The sequence below is a fragment of the Bombus pyrosoma genome, linkage group LG7 (assembly GCF_014825855.1).
Source record: "Bombus pyrosoma isolate SC7728 linkage group LG7, ASM1482585v1, whole genome shotgun sequence".
NCBI lineage: Eukaryota > Metazoa > Arthropoda > Insecta > Hymenoptera > Apidae > Bombus > Bombus pyrosoma.
The window spans coordinates 15,315,072-15,330,627 of NC_057776.1; the positions used below are offsets into that span (position 1 = coordinate 15,315,072).

At 40.7% G+C, this 15,556-nt stretch overlaps 2 protein-coding genes across 2 annotated transcripts in view; both read left to right on the forward strand.

Moving 5' to 3' along the window:
- Positions 1-15,556, forward strand: part of LOC122568995 (cyclin-dependent kinase 14) — a 78,392-nt gene that overhangs the window by 51,541 nt on the left and 11,295 nt on the right. The window lies entirely within an intron of this gene.
- On the forward strand, positions 11,762-14,004 carry LOC122569005 (DNA-binding protein inhibitor ID-2). Its single transcript, XM_043729443.1, has one exon. The coding sequence runs from the start codon at positions 12,320-12,322 to the stop codon at positions 12,701-12,703; it is 384 nt and encodes a 127-aa protein (XP_043585378.1). The 5' UTR covers positions 11,762-12,319; the 3' UTR covers positions 12,704-14,004.

Genomic DNA, 15,556 nt, shown 5'->3' on the forward strand with positions numbered 1-15,556 from the left:
AGTTCAGGTGTTCTCTCGTGAAGCAGCAAATAATTCGCTTACTTGAGATACGATATTCTGTTTACGTGCTTAGTCGTGCTACCGTACGTGATTCTTTTGCGTATCATATGCGTTAGCGAAGATTTGCCTTTTTCGCAAATTCTTACGACGAAATGTTTTTCGACAATTATTCGTCGGAAATAATTAGTATACGTTTAGTTTTTGCCATCTTTATTTGTTAAATTTTTACAAGTAAATACTACATTTTTTAATAATTCGAACTTTACAAAATTTGTGCAATTATATATTAGTTACGATGTAGTAAGGTATTATATAAAATGGTAAGAAATGAAAAGATAGATACGTACTTAATATAATGAGAAATATAATGTCAAGTAAATCTGATTAAAAAATAAATCTATGTATATCTTATCAAAAACACGAATGGAACAAGGATGAGAATAGATTCACAGTACACATGAACTTTTACGTTAAGAAAGCTTGCTATCGTTTTTTGAATCTCGTCTATCTATCGTATTACAAAATACAGAGAAAATGTTCATACCCTTGCACATAATAATACACGCACGTATATTTAAAAAGAAAAAGTTTTTCGGCTTCCTCGATAATTAGACATCGTCGAAGATATCGCTCGACGGAAATATTTCTAAATAAATAGCTAGCTAACGTGTTAATCAAAGTGACCAAATCGATGTGACGTTGTTCAGTCACCTGGAATACCAAATATTAATATAACCGTACTCGCGTATTTTAACACGAACGTTGAATATTGCGATACGAGTATCGCATATGCAGCATAACAAACATAACGTCGCTTTCGAAATTCCTCTGGTTCACTCCGAAAACCGACGTGTCGTGAATGTCGTTCTCGGAAACGGTACACCGAGGAAAATCTATGATTTTTACAAAAACAGTCCACGTAGCCAACGCCGTGATCGTTCATGAATCATTCATAACGCATGAGATAATAGCGACGAGCAGTTTGAAGTCACTCGTTGACGAATGCGTCCGCAGCGGCTGTGCGTTTCCATGCGCAAGACCGACAAAGAACAGACGCGTTTCGTTTCGTCCCATTCAAAAGGTCTATGGATTCCTGGTGAAATCGGTAAATCACGAAGGAAACGTGGCTTTTTGTACGTCGGACATGTAACCCTTTCTTTCTTCCAACTTATGGAAAATGATTCTTTTGTGCCTAAAAGATAATGCGCATACTAATATAATCGGTACTTGTACGTTGCAACGAATAATATCGTATTGAAATTGGACCGGGGAACGAATAGAAACAACGAGCTATTTTATTGGTGATAAGAGGAGAAGTCGAAGGGATTGTAACAACAAAGAGACAGCTGCATTCTGTATACCTATATTTTTGATCGTACATATGTCTTGTAAAGAAGAATACCCAAACTTAAACAGTCAAGGGTTTGTCAGACTTGATCTACGGGGAAAAAGAAGAAAGAAATGTTATATAAAGTTTGTTAGTAAACGCTTTGTTTCATGGTTATACACAAATATTGTATGCATTTTCCATCACAGCACACAAGAGTTGGATGGAAAAAAATAATTCTGTGTCGTTAATAATTATGGAATATAATAATACAATAAAAATGATTATCTGGTACTTTTAATTTCATATTTCAAAATGTTACCCTTGTGTTCGAACACGAGCAAAGGATTAACGAACAATTATTGACTTTCGATAGCTGCGTCGTTACCTACTTCGTGCGCACAGTATTCCTTTATTACCCTGTGACAGTGCGTTTATTGACAAACTTTGTATAACATCTGTTTCGGATTTCTGCCAGCAAATTAGACTCTGGCAGTTGGGACTTTCAAGTTCGGGACACTCTCTACATATGGTCCTTAATAGGTAGAAAGTCATAAGACGTTGTAAAACTATAAATTATAATTTATGATACAATTCCATTACGAAAACACATGTATGACAAACCAGACTTTACGCTGGAACCAAACAGCTTCAGATGCTCGAATCGATACAGAAGGCGAATTTAAAGACGATATCGCTTGATTGTGTTTTAGTTGAAACATTGTGCGTGTATTCATTACCTAATCATACTAATTACAACAAATTTATTTGTACTTTATCGAGTACTTCTTCCCCTTTCTTCGATATAAAGGGAAAGCGTCGTTATTACTCGTAATTTGTAATATTTAAATTGTATCTTTTAGAAATAAAAAGGTTTATGGTTATATTTAAAGATCCGATGGTATCATATTCAACGGTTCAATAGCAATATTTAAGATTTATTACGATATTAGTTCACTATGAATAAATCAAATAGCTTCTTCTTCGGTTAAATTATATCAGTCGCTTTATTTATAGTACGATATATAAGTAGAAATCATAAAATTATAATCGTAATATAGTGGAAGATAGATCATATATTCGACGAATTATAATAGCAATTATAATTCTCGAATCGAGCCGAAAATGTCACTGTGCAAACGTCAAACATACATAATACAACGTAATATATTCGTCGTTTAATTATTCCAGGCGAATCGAATGAAATCGCATTCGATACACGAACGATACAATTTAGGCAGAAATTGAACGGTATAAGCAGAATCGGTTTGTTGAGTTTTCCGTGTCTTCTCTGCTAATTAAGATACGATAATGATATTCTACTAACGAGGGACAAATATAATCCACCGTGAGTCATTTTATTCTATATTTTACACCGTAATAACCGACCACAGAATGTAGGAGGTTAATCGTAATTTCGCTCTCCTCCGCGTTGTGATTTATGTTAATTACCCGAAGACAGGTGAAGCATGGGATGCGTACGTATAAATTTCCTCTGTCCCATTTTCCAGTGGTACCGCAAGTGGCACCGACTGTCAACGGCAGCAGAGACGACCAAGCTGTTTTTATTCTGGAATCCCCGTGAAATGACGGATTTCTTCCTTTTCAGCTAATCGAGGACGAATCGCGAAGCAAATAAAAGGGGCGAGGCGCGATCGATGAATTCACGCTCTGATTGACGCTGTTCCAAAGCGTACAACGAAACTGCATTTCGAGTATTCGTGTTGGATCGTGTTTGCATGTCACAACGATTCTCTGCATTCGATTGGTGATTTTACGTCGAAACGGTACCTGGATCATTCGCTCGATTCCTCATTTTTCTTTTTATTTTCATTTTTACTTCCATATGACGTTCCTTCGACCGATCATTTTCTCCGACCTTTTTGCATTTTTCATTTCCCCAACATATTTGCATATCGCAATGATTCCCCATATGATTCGTAATTTTACGACCGAAACCCCGATCTTTTTTCTTATTTCTGTAAATATAAAGTTCTTTCGAAAGATCTTCTTCAACCTTTTCGTATTTTACATTTCCTCGATATATTTGCATACTACAATGATTCTCCGTTCGATTCGTGATTTTACGTGGAAACGGTATCTCGATCGCTCGTCCGGTTTTTCTTTTTATTCTTCAGTTGCTTTATTACTCCTGTATAACGTTCTGTCGAAAGATCATTTTCTTTTTTTCGATCATCGTGCATTTCGTATTTCTCCAATATATTTGCATATCACAACGATTCGTGTTTTTACATCGAAACTGTACGTACCTTCATCGTCCGTTCGACTTTCCTATTTCTTCTCTGTTTTTACTTTTTACTCCTGCGTAACGTTCTTTCGAAAGATCATTTTCTCCAACCTTTAACGGCACAAAGTTTATCCTTATTTGCATTCATGGCTGTACCGTGTGCAGTTGAAAACTACAGCTTGATCGGTCTCGCTAACCAGATCGCGTTTTATAAGATTCGCCACGATCGTTATATGTATACGAACAAGTATCTATCTGTCTCTGTTACCAACGCGATAGTACCATCGAACGACACGCATTCTCGTTCCCTCGGAAAAGTCGTCGAGCAATTACTCGATAATTTATACGACTCGTTGGTGCACCTCTTCGCGGCGTAAAATGGCCGATTAACTTGTCCAGGCTCGAAAAAGATTTATGTAATGCGTACACGATTACGGTTTATTTAAAACCATGCGTTGCGCGTTCTATTGCGTCTGGTCACGGTTAAAAACATCGAACTGATATCGGCCCCGGAGGAATGTCGCAGTTATTTTCGATCCAATTCCAGTTCAGTTCCTCGTTACGTATGAAAGCGACTCGATTGCAAATTGTATCGGGTCGCAGTCAATGGCACGTCATCGATGATTTACATAATCTAATTTATAGTTACGTATCTGGCTCTTATCTTTTGCTGATCTTGTTCCAACTGGAGTCATCTTACCACCTTTTTTTTTTAACCTAGAAACCTTGATACCTTTTCTTTTATTCCTGTTACCATGATATTTCCTTCCAGTGTAACCGTGATAAAAATATCGTTTAAGTAACCTTATGGTAAAGTTCAAGCTTTATAAACGTTGATCTAACGGCATTGGTGTTAAGTACGTGTAGTTGGTGCAAATCAAAAAGATAGAAAATATACTCAGCTCGTTAACCTGTTATTTACGTCTTCGTAGAAACGCAATGACGCATAAGGAGAAGGGCTAGTAATTAAAAGGCAAAGGTCTCGAATGACTGATGGCTAATACACAAAATATTTCGAAAAGTTGCGATGCGCTGACATTTATAATAGATAGTTACAATCGTATCGTATCGTATTGTGACAAGCTGTTATCTAACAGAGGTCAGCAGGATCAATTCGCAATCTTTCACGGTAACTTGATCTATAGATTCGAAAGGATTCGTAACGGAGAAATTTTATCATGATTTTTGTAAAATATGTACTTCCCTTGCGTTATTGATTTCTTCTATATAACTTTTCTCTTTTTTTTTTTTTATTTCTCTGATACAAGTCTCACACTATAATTTTCGGTGTATTATTATTGAAGTACGCTATCTAAAATTTGAAATCTCCATGTGTTTCATAGAAATGAAGAATTTAAAGAAAAAATCAATTTGGAATTCCCGATACAAGATACTATCGAAACTAAAGAATATTATTGATATTTGTAGCATTAATTTGAAATTAATAATAAAATTAGCAGATTGATTTATTATATACTCTGGTCATGTTTTTTGTTTAATTCCCATAGAATAGATGTGATAAAGAATTTTACAGAACGCAGATGGTACCCACGACTAAACATAAGATCTTTACTTTATGAACCAGATATTGTTTTCCTAAAAGATGCAACATCCAAATTTAAGCTTCCTACAGTTGGCGTTTAAAATCTCACGTGCCTCGAAAAACAGCAAACTTACAATACAAAAACTTTATGTAAAAGCCAATGTAAAGCCATACAACTCTTTACAGATTTTGGGGGCTTAAGAATAGAAGAAAACAACTGGTCAAGTAATTTTACACTTTTGGTTACATAGTACGTTTTAGTACATTTATATTCCCAATCGACCAGTTACGTAACAAGTATGTTACCCTGTCCGCCGGGGTTAATTTCGAATGACACTCGAGCTATCCAGAGTCAATGAAGATCCGGTGCTCGTGAGACGAGCTACGTGTCCGGCATTCGAGTGATTTCCTCGGCTCGTGTTAGTATTCCGTAGAATTTCCACGTAACGCGTTACTATTCCGGTTTCTAACGGCGGACATTGAGCTTTTTTTTCTCGTAGAAAACTGCTCAGTTCAGAGTGTAGATTGGCTGATCGTCTAAACTAAACGACGATCCAAAAACGTGTCCAGCGAAACGACGCGTGTAAGTGAGACCCACGAGCTGAAAATAGGAACACGGGAATAATTATCTCGTGGGTTTCAGTGGAAACTGAACGTTTCGGAGGGTAATTAACGATCGAGCAACCGGTCGATGTCGTAACATATAAATCGAGAGTATAGCCTCGTTCCAGCTCCCGAATCATTTCAAGTTTGCGTTAATAGTTCATTCAGCTATTTGATATATAATTTTATCGAATTCGAGCCACCTGGCTTCAGGTGGATTTCTAATGGAAAATGGACACTGGAAATGGCATTGAGAGAGATCGAGAAAGAAAAGAAAAAAAAGACACGAAGATAACAGTTATTGTTCCTTCGAGACAAAGAATAGTTGGAAGAATATTAGCTTCGAGAAACTTGAAAGGATATTTCAAGCGAAGTAAGATAATAGCTGCAAATTAGTAAAATGGTTTCAAGCTGCATTCTTGATCACACGCAGCTTGGAGTTAACCATCTTGACTAGCAAAAAACGAGGATAGAAATTGAAAAAGATACTTCAAGTCAAATAAACAGCAAGTAAGTAAAATAATTCCAGTTAAGTAATGATACACTGGCCGAACGAAACGTTTCCAGTCGACGTTTCTTTTATCCGTGACTATTCGACTCGTTAGAAAGCGTTGGAATATAGTAATTTACTTATCTCCCTTGGAACTTAATGCGAAGCTACGTTTCTCATGCTAATTAAGCTCGTAACATATCCAGATAACCCCGGCTACTATAAACGTAAACGCGGTTTTTCGCTCGGCACACGTATAACAAGAAACGGAAGCTTAAATAGAGACGCCGAAGGCGATCGATTGTAACAATTAATTAACGAAATTAAAGGAGGTTAAAAGCGGGTGCTCGCGGTCGTTACCGGTAACTGGTGTTCTCCGACTCGCGATCCCGTAATGACAGATAAAGGAACAGCGTGCGCGGTATCCAGTTTCAATTACCGGGTACCACTTAATACTTTGCTTACGCGTAATAGAGCCACGATACCGGGGAAAAGTATAAATACACTTGGGCTAAAATGATACTGCCGGACAGCGGTTTCGTCAGTTTATTTATTCCCAGGTCAAGGGAACTCCATTTCTTAAACTCGAAGGTCAAGAAGTCAATGAGATCCGGTTGCTCAGGTATGTAACCGCGCAAGTGCCCGAGTCTCACGGGCGTTTCGTTCGATTTTATTCCCTGTAATTTTCCATGGAATCTTCGTGCCGGTTAGCGTTGACTCTGCATCGACAAACGCCAACAATCTCTTCATCGAGATATCGTTCACGTTCGTCGAACTAACGACACTGATTATTATACGCGATCGTCATTGCTCGATAATCGTACGTACGCACCAAGTATGTTAGAAGGTGTGATTACTGCATTGTCAAGTTATGCGTTATTGTCTCACGTTATTGCAAAAGGACGAAGATAAGCATCGAAAATTCCATGGTTTTAGTTCACCGCTCCTATGCAGATTAACTTACGCAAAATCGTTGATGGTATCTGGTCGAGAAAGGGTGATGATTGATTTATGTCGATTAGATAAAATATGATTTATTAATAGCTTTTTCCCCGTGATACAAAAAGCTGCTATAAATTGGAATAATTTTTTGTAAGATTTGTTTGATGGAGTAATAATGACTTTGATTATAGGTGTGCACTGATAGCGGCTGAAGTATTATGATTTGGCATCGAAATAAAAAGTCATTATACACATAATCTATACGAAGTCTTCGGTATCTATCTAAAAGAACAACGAAAAGTTGGAAGATATTCAACAGTCTGAAATTTAACTTTAACTTCGCCTAAAGCTATAGTAAAAATATTAATTTTATATTTAACGTCGCTTTATAAAAATAGAAGGTTTATATGTAACGATATTTTCATACTACCTGTTACTTATAATACAATAGAACTGATGTGCACACAAGTATATTATATATACCTATATAAATAATTATAATCAAAATGGTATGCTGAAAATGAAGTAAGTACATTAATACGTTTCGACTTCAAAGAAAATCAACTTCAATCTTGCAAAAACACCCATACGTTCTTATTAATCGCAGAAAGAGAGAATCGAAACCCATCATTTTATGTTAAAAATATTTACCTAGGACTTGAAGTGCCTTTATCTTGCCATTCCATCGCGTTAACATGTCAGAACGTCACGGCGTCTTACATGCTACTTAGCGCTTTAATTACATCCACAATTCTTATTACCACATCATTTTCTATTTCTCCTCGTTATTCTTTTTTGCTCGTCTCGCGCTCCACCGACAGCTAAACGGAACATCCGGCGCGCGTCGTCGTCTGCAGCTCCTCGATTAGCAAAAGCTCGCGAATTATGTATTTCTTCCACGTTTACCGTTAACTCCCATATTCTTCCTCTCGATCGACTCGACTCACGCCTTCGCTTTTAGCCGAATGGAAAATCGCGGCTTCCAACTCGGCCAACTATTCCGTGGTATCTAAAATCTTTATCACGACGAGATTTCACGCGCAATGAGGCGCGCTCGGTTACGCTTTGCATTTCCGATTATCACACTCGCATCTCTCTCAGCGTTCTCCGCTTTATACTCTCGCCGCGTGTTTCTCCTGAGCATAAACTTATTTTATCCGCTACAGCAGTATATTTTCTTCTTTCTCTTCGTTCTTAGAAATTCTACTTTTCTATTTTTTTCTTTTTTACCTGTTCGTCCAACATTCGGCAAAGTTTGCTCGCGAAGATATTCAATCTTCTTCCTCGTTAGACATCGATGAAAAAACAACTTTACCACGAAGCAGCTTTCTCACGAAGATCTCATCCTTTTCCGATACTAGATAACATTATCTTCTATCTCCAGAGTTTTCATTTTCTTTCTATAGGAGAATGTTACCCGTGCTTGTTACGCGAGATGCATCGTAACTGCTAGCTTCGATGAGAGAGCGATTTATGCGAGAAAATGAGATGTAAACACGAATAAGATTTTGTATATAAATTTGTTTTAAAGATAGGAGATTTTGAATATTTAATAGGTAGGTGAGTATTCGAGTGTAACTGTGCTTGACAAATTTCATCGCGATGTGTCATACTCGTGCATCATTTTCGTTCGACGATCGAATGTAAACGCGAAAATGTTTTATCTGTCTGATTTTAACGTAAATATCGTTCATCTCTATTGAGAAATGTTAAAAGCGTTTCCGAAATTCTAGAAATTTTAATCTTTTTTGATGTCCTTAACTGATAATGATTCGAGTGTACCGAAAACTCAGAAGTATATCTAGGTCGCTGAAATTCTACGAACACTTCTACTATCAAAACGAGTTCTAAAATACACAATTGCAGATGTGAACTTTGCTCTACATTTTGTATCCTGTTCAACCCCGGGTTCTTTCAGTTCTTCACCGCCGCCGTGAACTTTACACGGACATTAGCTACGTTCATAAACATAACCATGAGGCAAGCTGACCCACAGCGAATTATACTCAAGTGCAAACGTACCTAAGCGTGATATACATTCATAAACTTCATATATATTCTGACACTAGAACCTTGTTAGCATTTTTTCGTTGAGTTCTTTTAACTACCATAACGATTAACGAATTACTTCTTATTGAACTCCTTCCTGAAGTTGAATATATTAGAAGATATAGGAAATAAACAAGTTCACGCTGTATGTGCGTAATTTCGTGGGGATGAAATGATATTCAAGGCTGTTTTATTTAAAATCCCATACGTGGTGAAGTAATGTCAGAGTAAATAATAATTTTTACAAAAGTTGTATATCTGTCATATTCAGAAAAAGATGCGATACTGTGATATATTAGTGCACAAAGGTGCCAAAGAAGGGAAATCGAAGAAAGACAAACATAGACATATCCAAAGTTCTAACATCAACCTTCCTCGTGTCATATCTCTATTCTCTGTATATCATATAGGAACCTTATCCTCACCGCCGCGTTCGTGCAATCAGCACCGACTCACCCTACGAATCAGAAATCTCCCTCGCCTCCTCCTCAAACGCAATTTCACCGAGACGTCTCGTGGGACTCGTATCCGAAACGTAGCGCATAATAAAGGACTCCGCTCGCTGTGTGTCCGTAGCGCCGGACAACGGATGGGTTCTTGTCCCGGCGACCGGTAACGAGACGCCGAAGTAACCAGAGAGTCACGAGGAGCGAGAGCGAGATCGACGAACCGGCGATCGGAGGAAGACCACGAGAGCGTGGAGTCGTATGTATACGCGCTAGCACGCAAAGTCAAGAAGGCGAAAGAGTCTCGGCGCTGGGCACCTCGCGCATGTATACATATATGCGTGCACGTATATATAGATATGCTATACACGCGCGTACATATATAGAAAACCGTAGCCGGAATCATGGTGTACAGGTTGGCGGTGCACGGTGCCGCGAGAGCTCGTGAACCATGAGCATGCATGAGAGGACGGTGGTTGTCGTTGATGATGGTGGTAGTGAGACGACGCGAGTTGGTGATGGTGGTGGTAGCCGTGATGGCTAGTGGCTGGCGCCGCCGGACGTTCAACAATGGTCGTGTCTCCCCCTTCCCCCCTCCCCGCAACCGCGTACAGCCGCGCAGCTCTCCCACCCCTCCACCCGCGCCTAGAACCCTTAGCGCGCACCCTCTCCTACCCCGCAGCCACACCGCTATGCCTTTGCTCCCTCCCCTCAAGCGCCGCCGCCACCCGTGTCCCTCTCGTCGTGGGCAGCTTTAGCTTTAGCGGCGTCGCCCTTCTCTTCCACGCCCGGCTTGTCCCGCCGACGCCTCTGGTCCCATGGTCGTCAAACACCCCCGACTACGGTTGGCTTCGAGCCGAACGATTTTCGCTGGAACAAGCTCCATGGCCGGGGAGGAGGTGACGGAGATAGCGAGCAGGCGTCCAGCAGGAATTCCTGGCGGCGTTCCTGCTCGCGCCTTTCCGCGAATTATTCGTCGCCTCGGCTCACGATACGTGTACCCGTCCGCTTCTCTCGGATTTTCTTCCCTCTTTTCTCCTGTTTGTCTTGCCTCGTCCTTTTTCACTGCTTCTTCGGTTAGCTGCTGGCTACAGCTTGTGAATGGAATATAAGGGATGCCATAAGGGGGTAACAGAACGTCGTTTGGAAGAATGACGAGATCGATGGTTTGGGAACGTGTTTGTACGTACAATATGGTGTTCGGTCGTGGTACAGGATTTTGGGTTATATAGAAGTTGTGTACACCTGGTATGGGTAAGGAAGTACGGTTGAAGTTCTTAGGTAGTTTGTATGACTTTGGGCTACATAATACGTATGCGATCATACCGCAGGAAATTAATCCGTGGAAAGAATATATTAATAGAAAATGATATATCATGTGACACATTTTATACGTTACTATTTTTGTATTTCCGTACTGATTAAGGAATGTTTGCTTTGAATAGTAGCAATTGTTTCCATTGGCTGTTTAATAACTACTGTATTTGTAGCTATACATTGACGAATAAATTAAATTTATGAAACGAATTACCTACGCGATATCCTGCTAATATGTGTATCCCTTTTTATTAAACTACGTAAGAAAATAGATGGCGACAATTACAAGATCTAAAGTCTAAAACAAAAAGAAAAAGGGAAAAATTAGATAAAAGAATCTTCAAATATAAATAAAATCGACATTCTTCTTTAATAAACCAATCTAGCCGACATTAAGAACAAAGCATCGATGCGACACGAATACCACCTTATACTTCTTAGTAAAATAATTTTTCTAAAGAAATCGACGCTCGGTTCACATGTACCGGCAAATAGCCCGCGCAATCGAGTACAGTGCAAACAAGATTATCGTCGATTACATTATCTCCGATCGCAAATAGCGGCCATTATTTTCAATCGATTGAAAAGAAAGAGAAAAAAGAAAGAAAAAAGAAATTACCTATGCATAAATATTTACCAAAAGTGCATATATAAATAGGTCAGATAACAATTCGTTTCGTGAGCGATTCGAGTCCAACGCTATTTTATTCGGGCAGCGATTGCGCCGTATGGATAGTGGAGGCGTCGCGGGTAGAACGGTACCGGGTGGGGGAAAGCTATATAAGCGCGCAGGTGAGGGGCGGAGGCCAGTTGATTTCGATCCGTCGAGCGTAACGTGTACGTTACAAGGAGTACGCTGCACGCTCTTTTCTTGCGCACTCGTTGCGTTCGGAGTAGTCATCAGAAAATTTCTCTTCTCCAATTAACAAACAGTTCGATCAAGGCGATGTTCAACGCGAGTGTAACTATCTTGCGATAACACAGACAGCCATAGAAATAGTGCGTGACGTTGGTGTTGTAAATCGTCAAACTTCATCGAAAGGAAAAAGGAGCGGCATACAAAGTGGACGGAATTAGAAAGAAGAACGAAAGACCAAGATCGCGCGAGTCTCTACCGCTATCTCGTGCGCTTACTTTGGTGGGTTGGTTCGATCGATAAATACACGGGGTGCGTGCACTGGCGTCCGGCAGATAAGCAGCCGTATATTTCGGAAAGTGTGCTGCCCGATCGAATTAATCGACGACCCACATCTTTTTCGCCGCTTAACTGCTGACTGTGTGCCGTTTAGCGAGCGAACACTCGCGTCGACTGAAAATCGACCAGAAGTAAGAAACACGCATATACGCGTACGACATGAAGGCGATGGTGGTAAGCCCAGTGGGCGGCAGAGTACCGCCAAGTCGAGGTGTTCTGCACAGCAGCCTGGGCATCAACGGAACTCGTCGTGACCTGGAAGCAGAAGAAGTGGCCGCTTACCTAACGAAGCTGAGATCCCTGGTGCCTGACATGCCGAGGAAACGGAAGTTATCCAAGCTGGAGGTTATCCAGAGGGTGATCGAGTACATCTGCGATCTTCAGACGACCCTGGAGGAAACGAACGTTCATCACGAATCCACCGTAGCGAAAACGACACCGAGGCAACCGTTGCAACCGTTGTTGAATGCCCCGACGACCGTTCCAACGACGACGACAACATCGTCAACATCCACGATCACCGGAATGGTCGCGGAACGGTGACCTGTATCGGCGAACGAGCTCCAGTGAGGTTCAGGTCGCTGCGAGCTTCTTATCCTCGTGGGCTGACGGCTTGACCTCCGTGTTTCGACGTCGCGGGATTGTTCGAGTCATCTTCGGGGAGTTGAATCGAGAACTCGGCTCATTGTGGTAGCGTTTCACCTGAAGAACGTTGCTACAACCATGTTTTGTGCTCGTTTTCGACTGTATAGAGATTTCTTGAAGATTTCGAAGGTCCAGAAGGGAAACAGGAATGAAAGGTATCCTGATGTTCAGGTATTCTGGAGAAGAACGGGATTTTGTCGAGCGTTTCGAGAAAAGAGCGAGGACATCGAATAGGGATGCGCTCGACGTCTCGAGGCGGCGCGGCGCCTGAAGAGAAGAACGAAGACGACGTGAAAGAAGGACGACAAAGCGGGCCGATTACGGCCGATCTTAACTTCTTTCTTCGAGTAAAGATGTAAATACTTGTACATAGAACTCACCGCATTCCTCGCACGAGACCCCTTTTCTCATCTTTTAATCGATTCACTTCTTTTTTGATCCACCAAACTCTCTCCACCTTCCGACCCCCCTTCTCCGATTCTTATAATCCTCTCCTAATCCGAACTGCGTTACACGTGTCTCGTTTCTCGATATCGTAAACGACGATCGCGTTGTTCTTTTTTTATCATTCTCTTGTTACTTTGTTTCATAACTCCGAATTGTAAAATATAGGAAGATTGTTTCCTCGTGTCGATTGATTTTATAATATTGCAACTATTCGTTTCGACAAGAAATTCCGATCGATTCCGATAGTTTAGTTCGAAATCTAGGAAATTTTTCTATAAATGTTCGTTTTAGAGGATCGAATGTATATTTAAGGATCGACGAAGATGGAAATCGAATTGATCACCTGCGTTTTAATTGTAAGTACCACCACCTCGTCCACAACCAATCGTGAATGGATCGCCTTTCCTTTTCTTTCGTAGTTTTCGCGTGGAAGAGAAATGTTTATCATCGCGTTGATCAAAGCATGTATTATTTTGAACTCCCCCTTGTAGATAATAAAGCGAATTTATTTGTATTATGAATTATTACATTAATCGCAACGGTCGATTCTATATTATTATTATTATTATATTATATTATTATTACATAATTATCATTGTTATTGCTTTTCATATTATAATTTAGAAATTTTCTCCGTAATTATTGTATATTCGCGAAGACTGAAAGCCTGTAAAGTGTAAGTATATTTGATGTGCGAGCTGGTTATGCTCGCTCGCGCGCGAAATAAAATACAAACTGTGTCCATACGATTACTTTTGTCTATACTGTTTTCTCATCAACGATGATCCTTCCCCTTAAAAAATTAGTTAATTAACGAAAAAAAAAAAAAGATAAAAATATCGTTTAAGCTGTAAAAAGCGTATAAAGAGGAAAATGTAAATTGTAATTTCAACTAATTACATCGTGAAATGTCTTTTTTTTTCTTATAATGTAGAACAATGTTTAAGTCTTTATTTCTACTAATAATTACAAACAAAATTAGGACTGTTTCTATTTTTATCCTCGCCACTGTGCGCAACGCTGAGGAGAAACAAGAGAAGAGTCGTATATTTATGTAAGTTGTTATCCAACAGAAAATCTCAGCCTTTCGAAGAAAGCTGAAGGTAAAAATATAACTTGACAATATATTTCCTTCGTCATAAATATAATGTTCCAAAGCACGCAGCCTTTTCGTAAAATATCGCCAATAAATTCATATACACCTTACTTTTGCCATTCTCCTCCAAGTTTTACCCTAAAAACTTCTAGCGATTACGCCCGCCCTTCTACCCGATCTCCAATCCGGGAGATCCATCTGATACCATAATCCTTTCACCCTCGGTCCAACGCATACATCACGCTAAATTGCCCAAGGCGTTCGAGTATAAAGTCTTAATCATCGATAAAACGATTCGAATAGGTGATATATCCCGCGCGTTCGTTCCTGCCAGAACAGGTGCCTATTACAAGAAATAGAATGGTCCAATAAAGGTTTCCTTGGTCGACGAGACGCAGTGGAAAAGCCAACGAAGTTGTTGGCGAATAAGGTGTTCCGGGGACATTACCTCGAAAAAGGGACTGTTCTCGACAATCGAGCTCTACCCGTAACGATCCCCATCGGCAATTTCTTCTCGTTAGGTCGCTGCATCGCTTTCAACGATAAATCCGCGAGCATCCTGTGGAACACGCGCGGGGTGGGCTGACTTAAATGGACACACGTGTACGTAATAATCCGTGCACACGTGCGAGGAGGAGGCGGCCCTTCGGATGGTCGTCCTCGTCGAGGCCAGGAGAGGACAGGGCTGGTAGTGGTCGCACGATGTATCGTTGTAGGAGTTCGCCAAGTTCCCGTATTGATCGTGTGTCCCATGTCCCGGGTCGCGTGCGCGCTCCTGGGAACCTCGAGACCACGGAATACCCACGGGAACTGATTCCGTCCGAGCGCGTGTGCCCCCGGCCCGGCTAGCTCTCTCATCCCTTCGGCCACTCGAGTTTGCTTCGTATTCATACGGAGAGATGGGGAGGAAGTACCGTAGGGAGATAGAAAGAGAGAGAGGGAGAGAGAGAGAGAAAGAAGGAGATAAAGAGGGTGGCGGACGACTAGTCGACGCAAACCACCAGGCTGGATACACGCGTGTGTACGCGCTAATAAACGAAAGTGGAAGCTGACTCACGGCAGCGCAACCCTCCTACGCGGGTTAAAAGAGCTGATCAATGCTGGGGATAAGGAGCGAACTCGTACTCCGCAACCGTCACCTTGCGAGCGTGTAACGACGCTTAAGTGACCGATATGACTTCTGCTCGCCCACGCGTGCTTCAATCACG

What these genes read in the sequence shown, in the direction of transcription:
- LOC122569005 (XM_043729443.1), top strand. Translation starts at nt 12,320, where the DNA reads ATGAAGGCGATGGTGGTAAGCCCAGTGGGCGGCAGAGTACCGCCAAGT.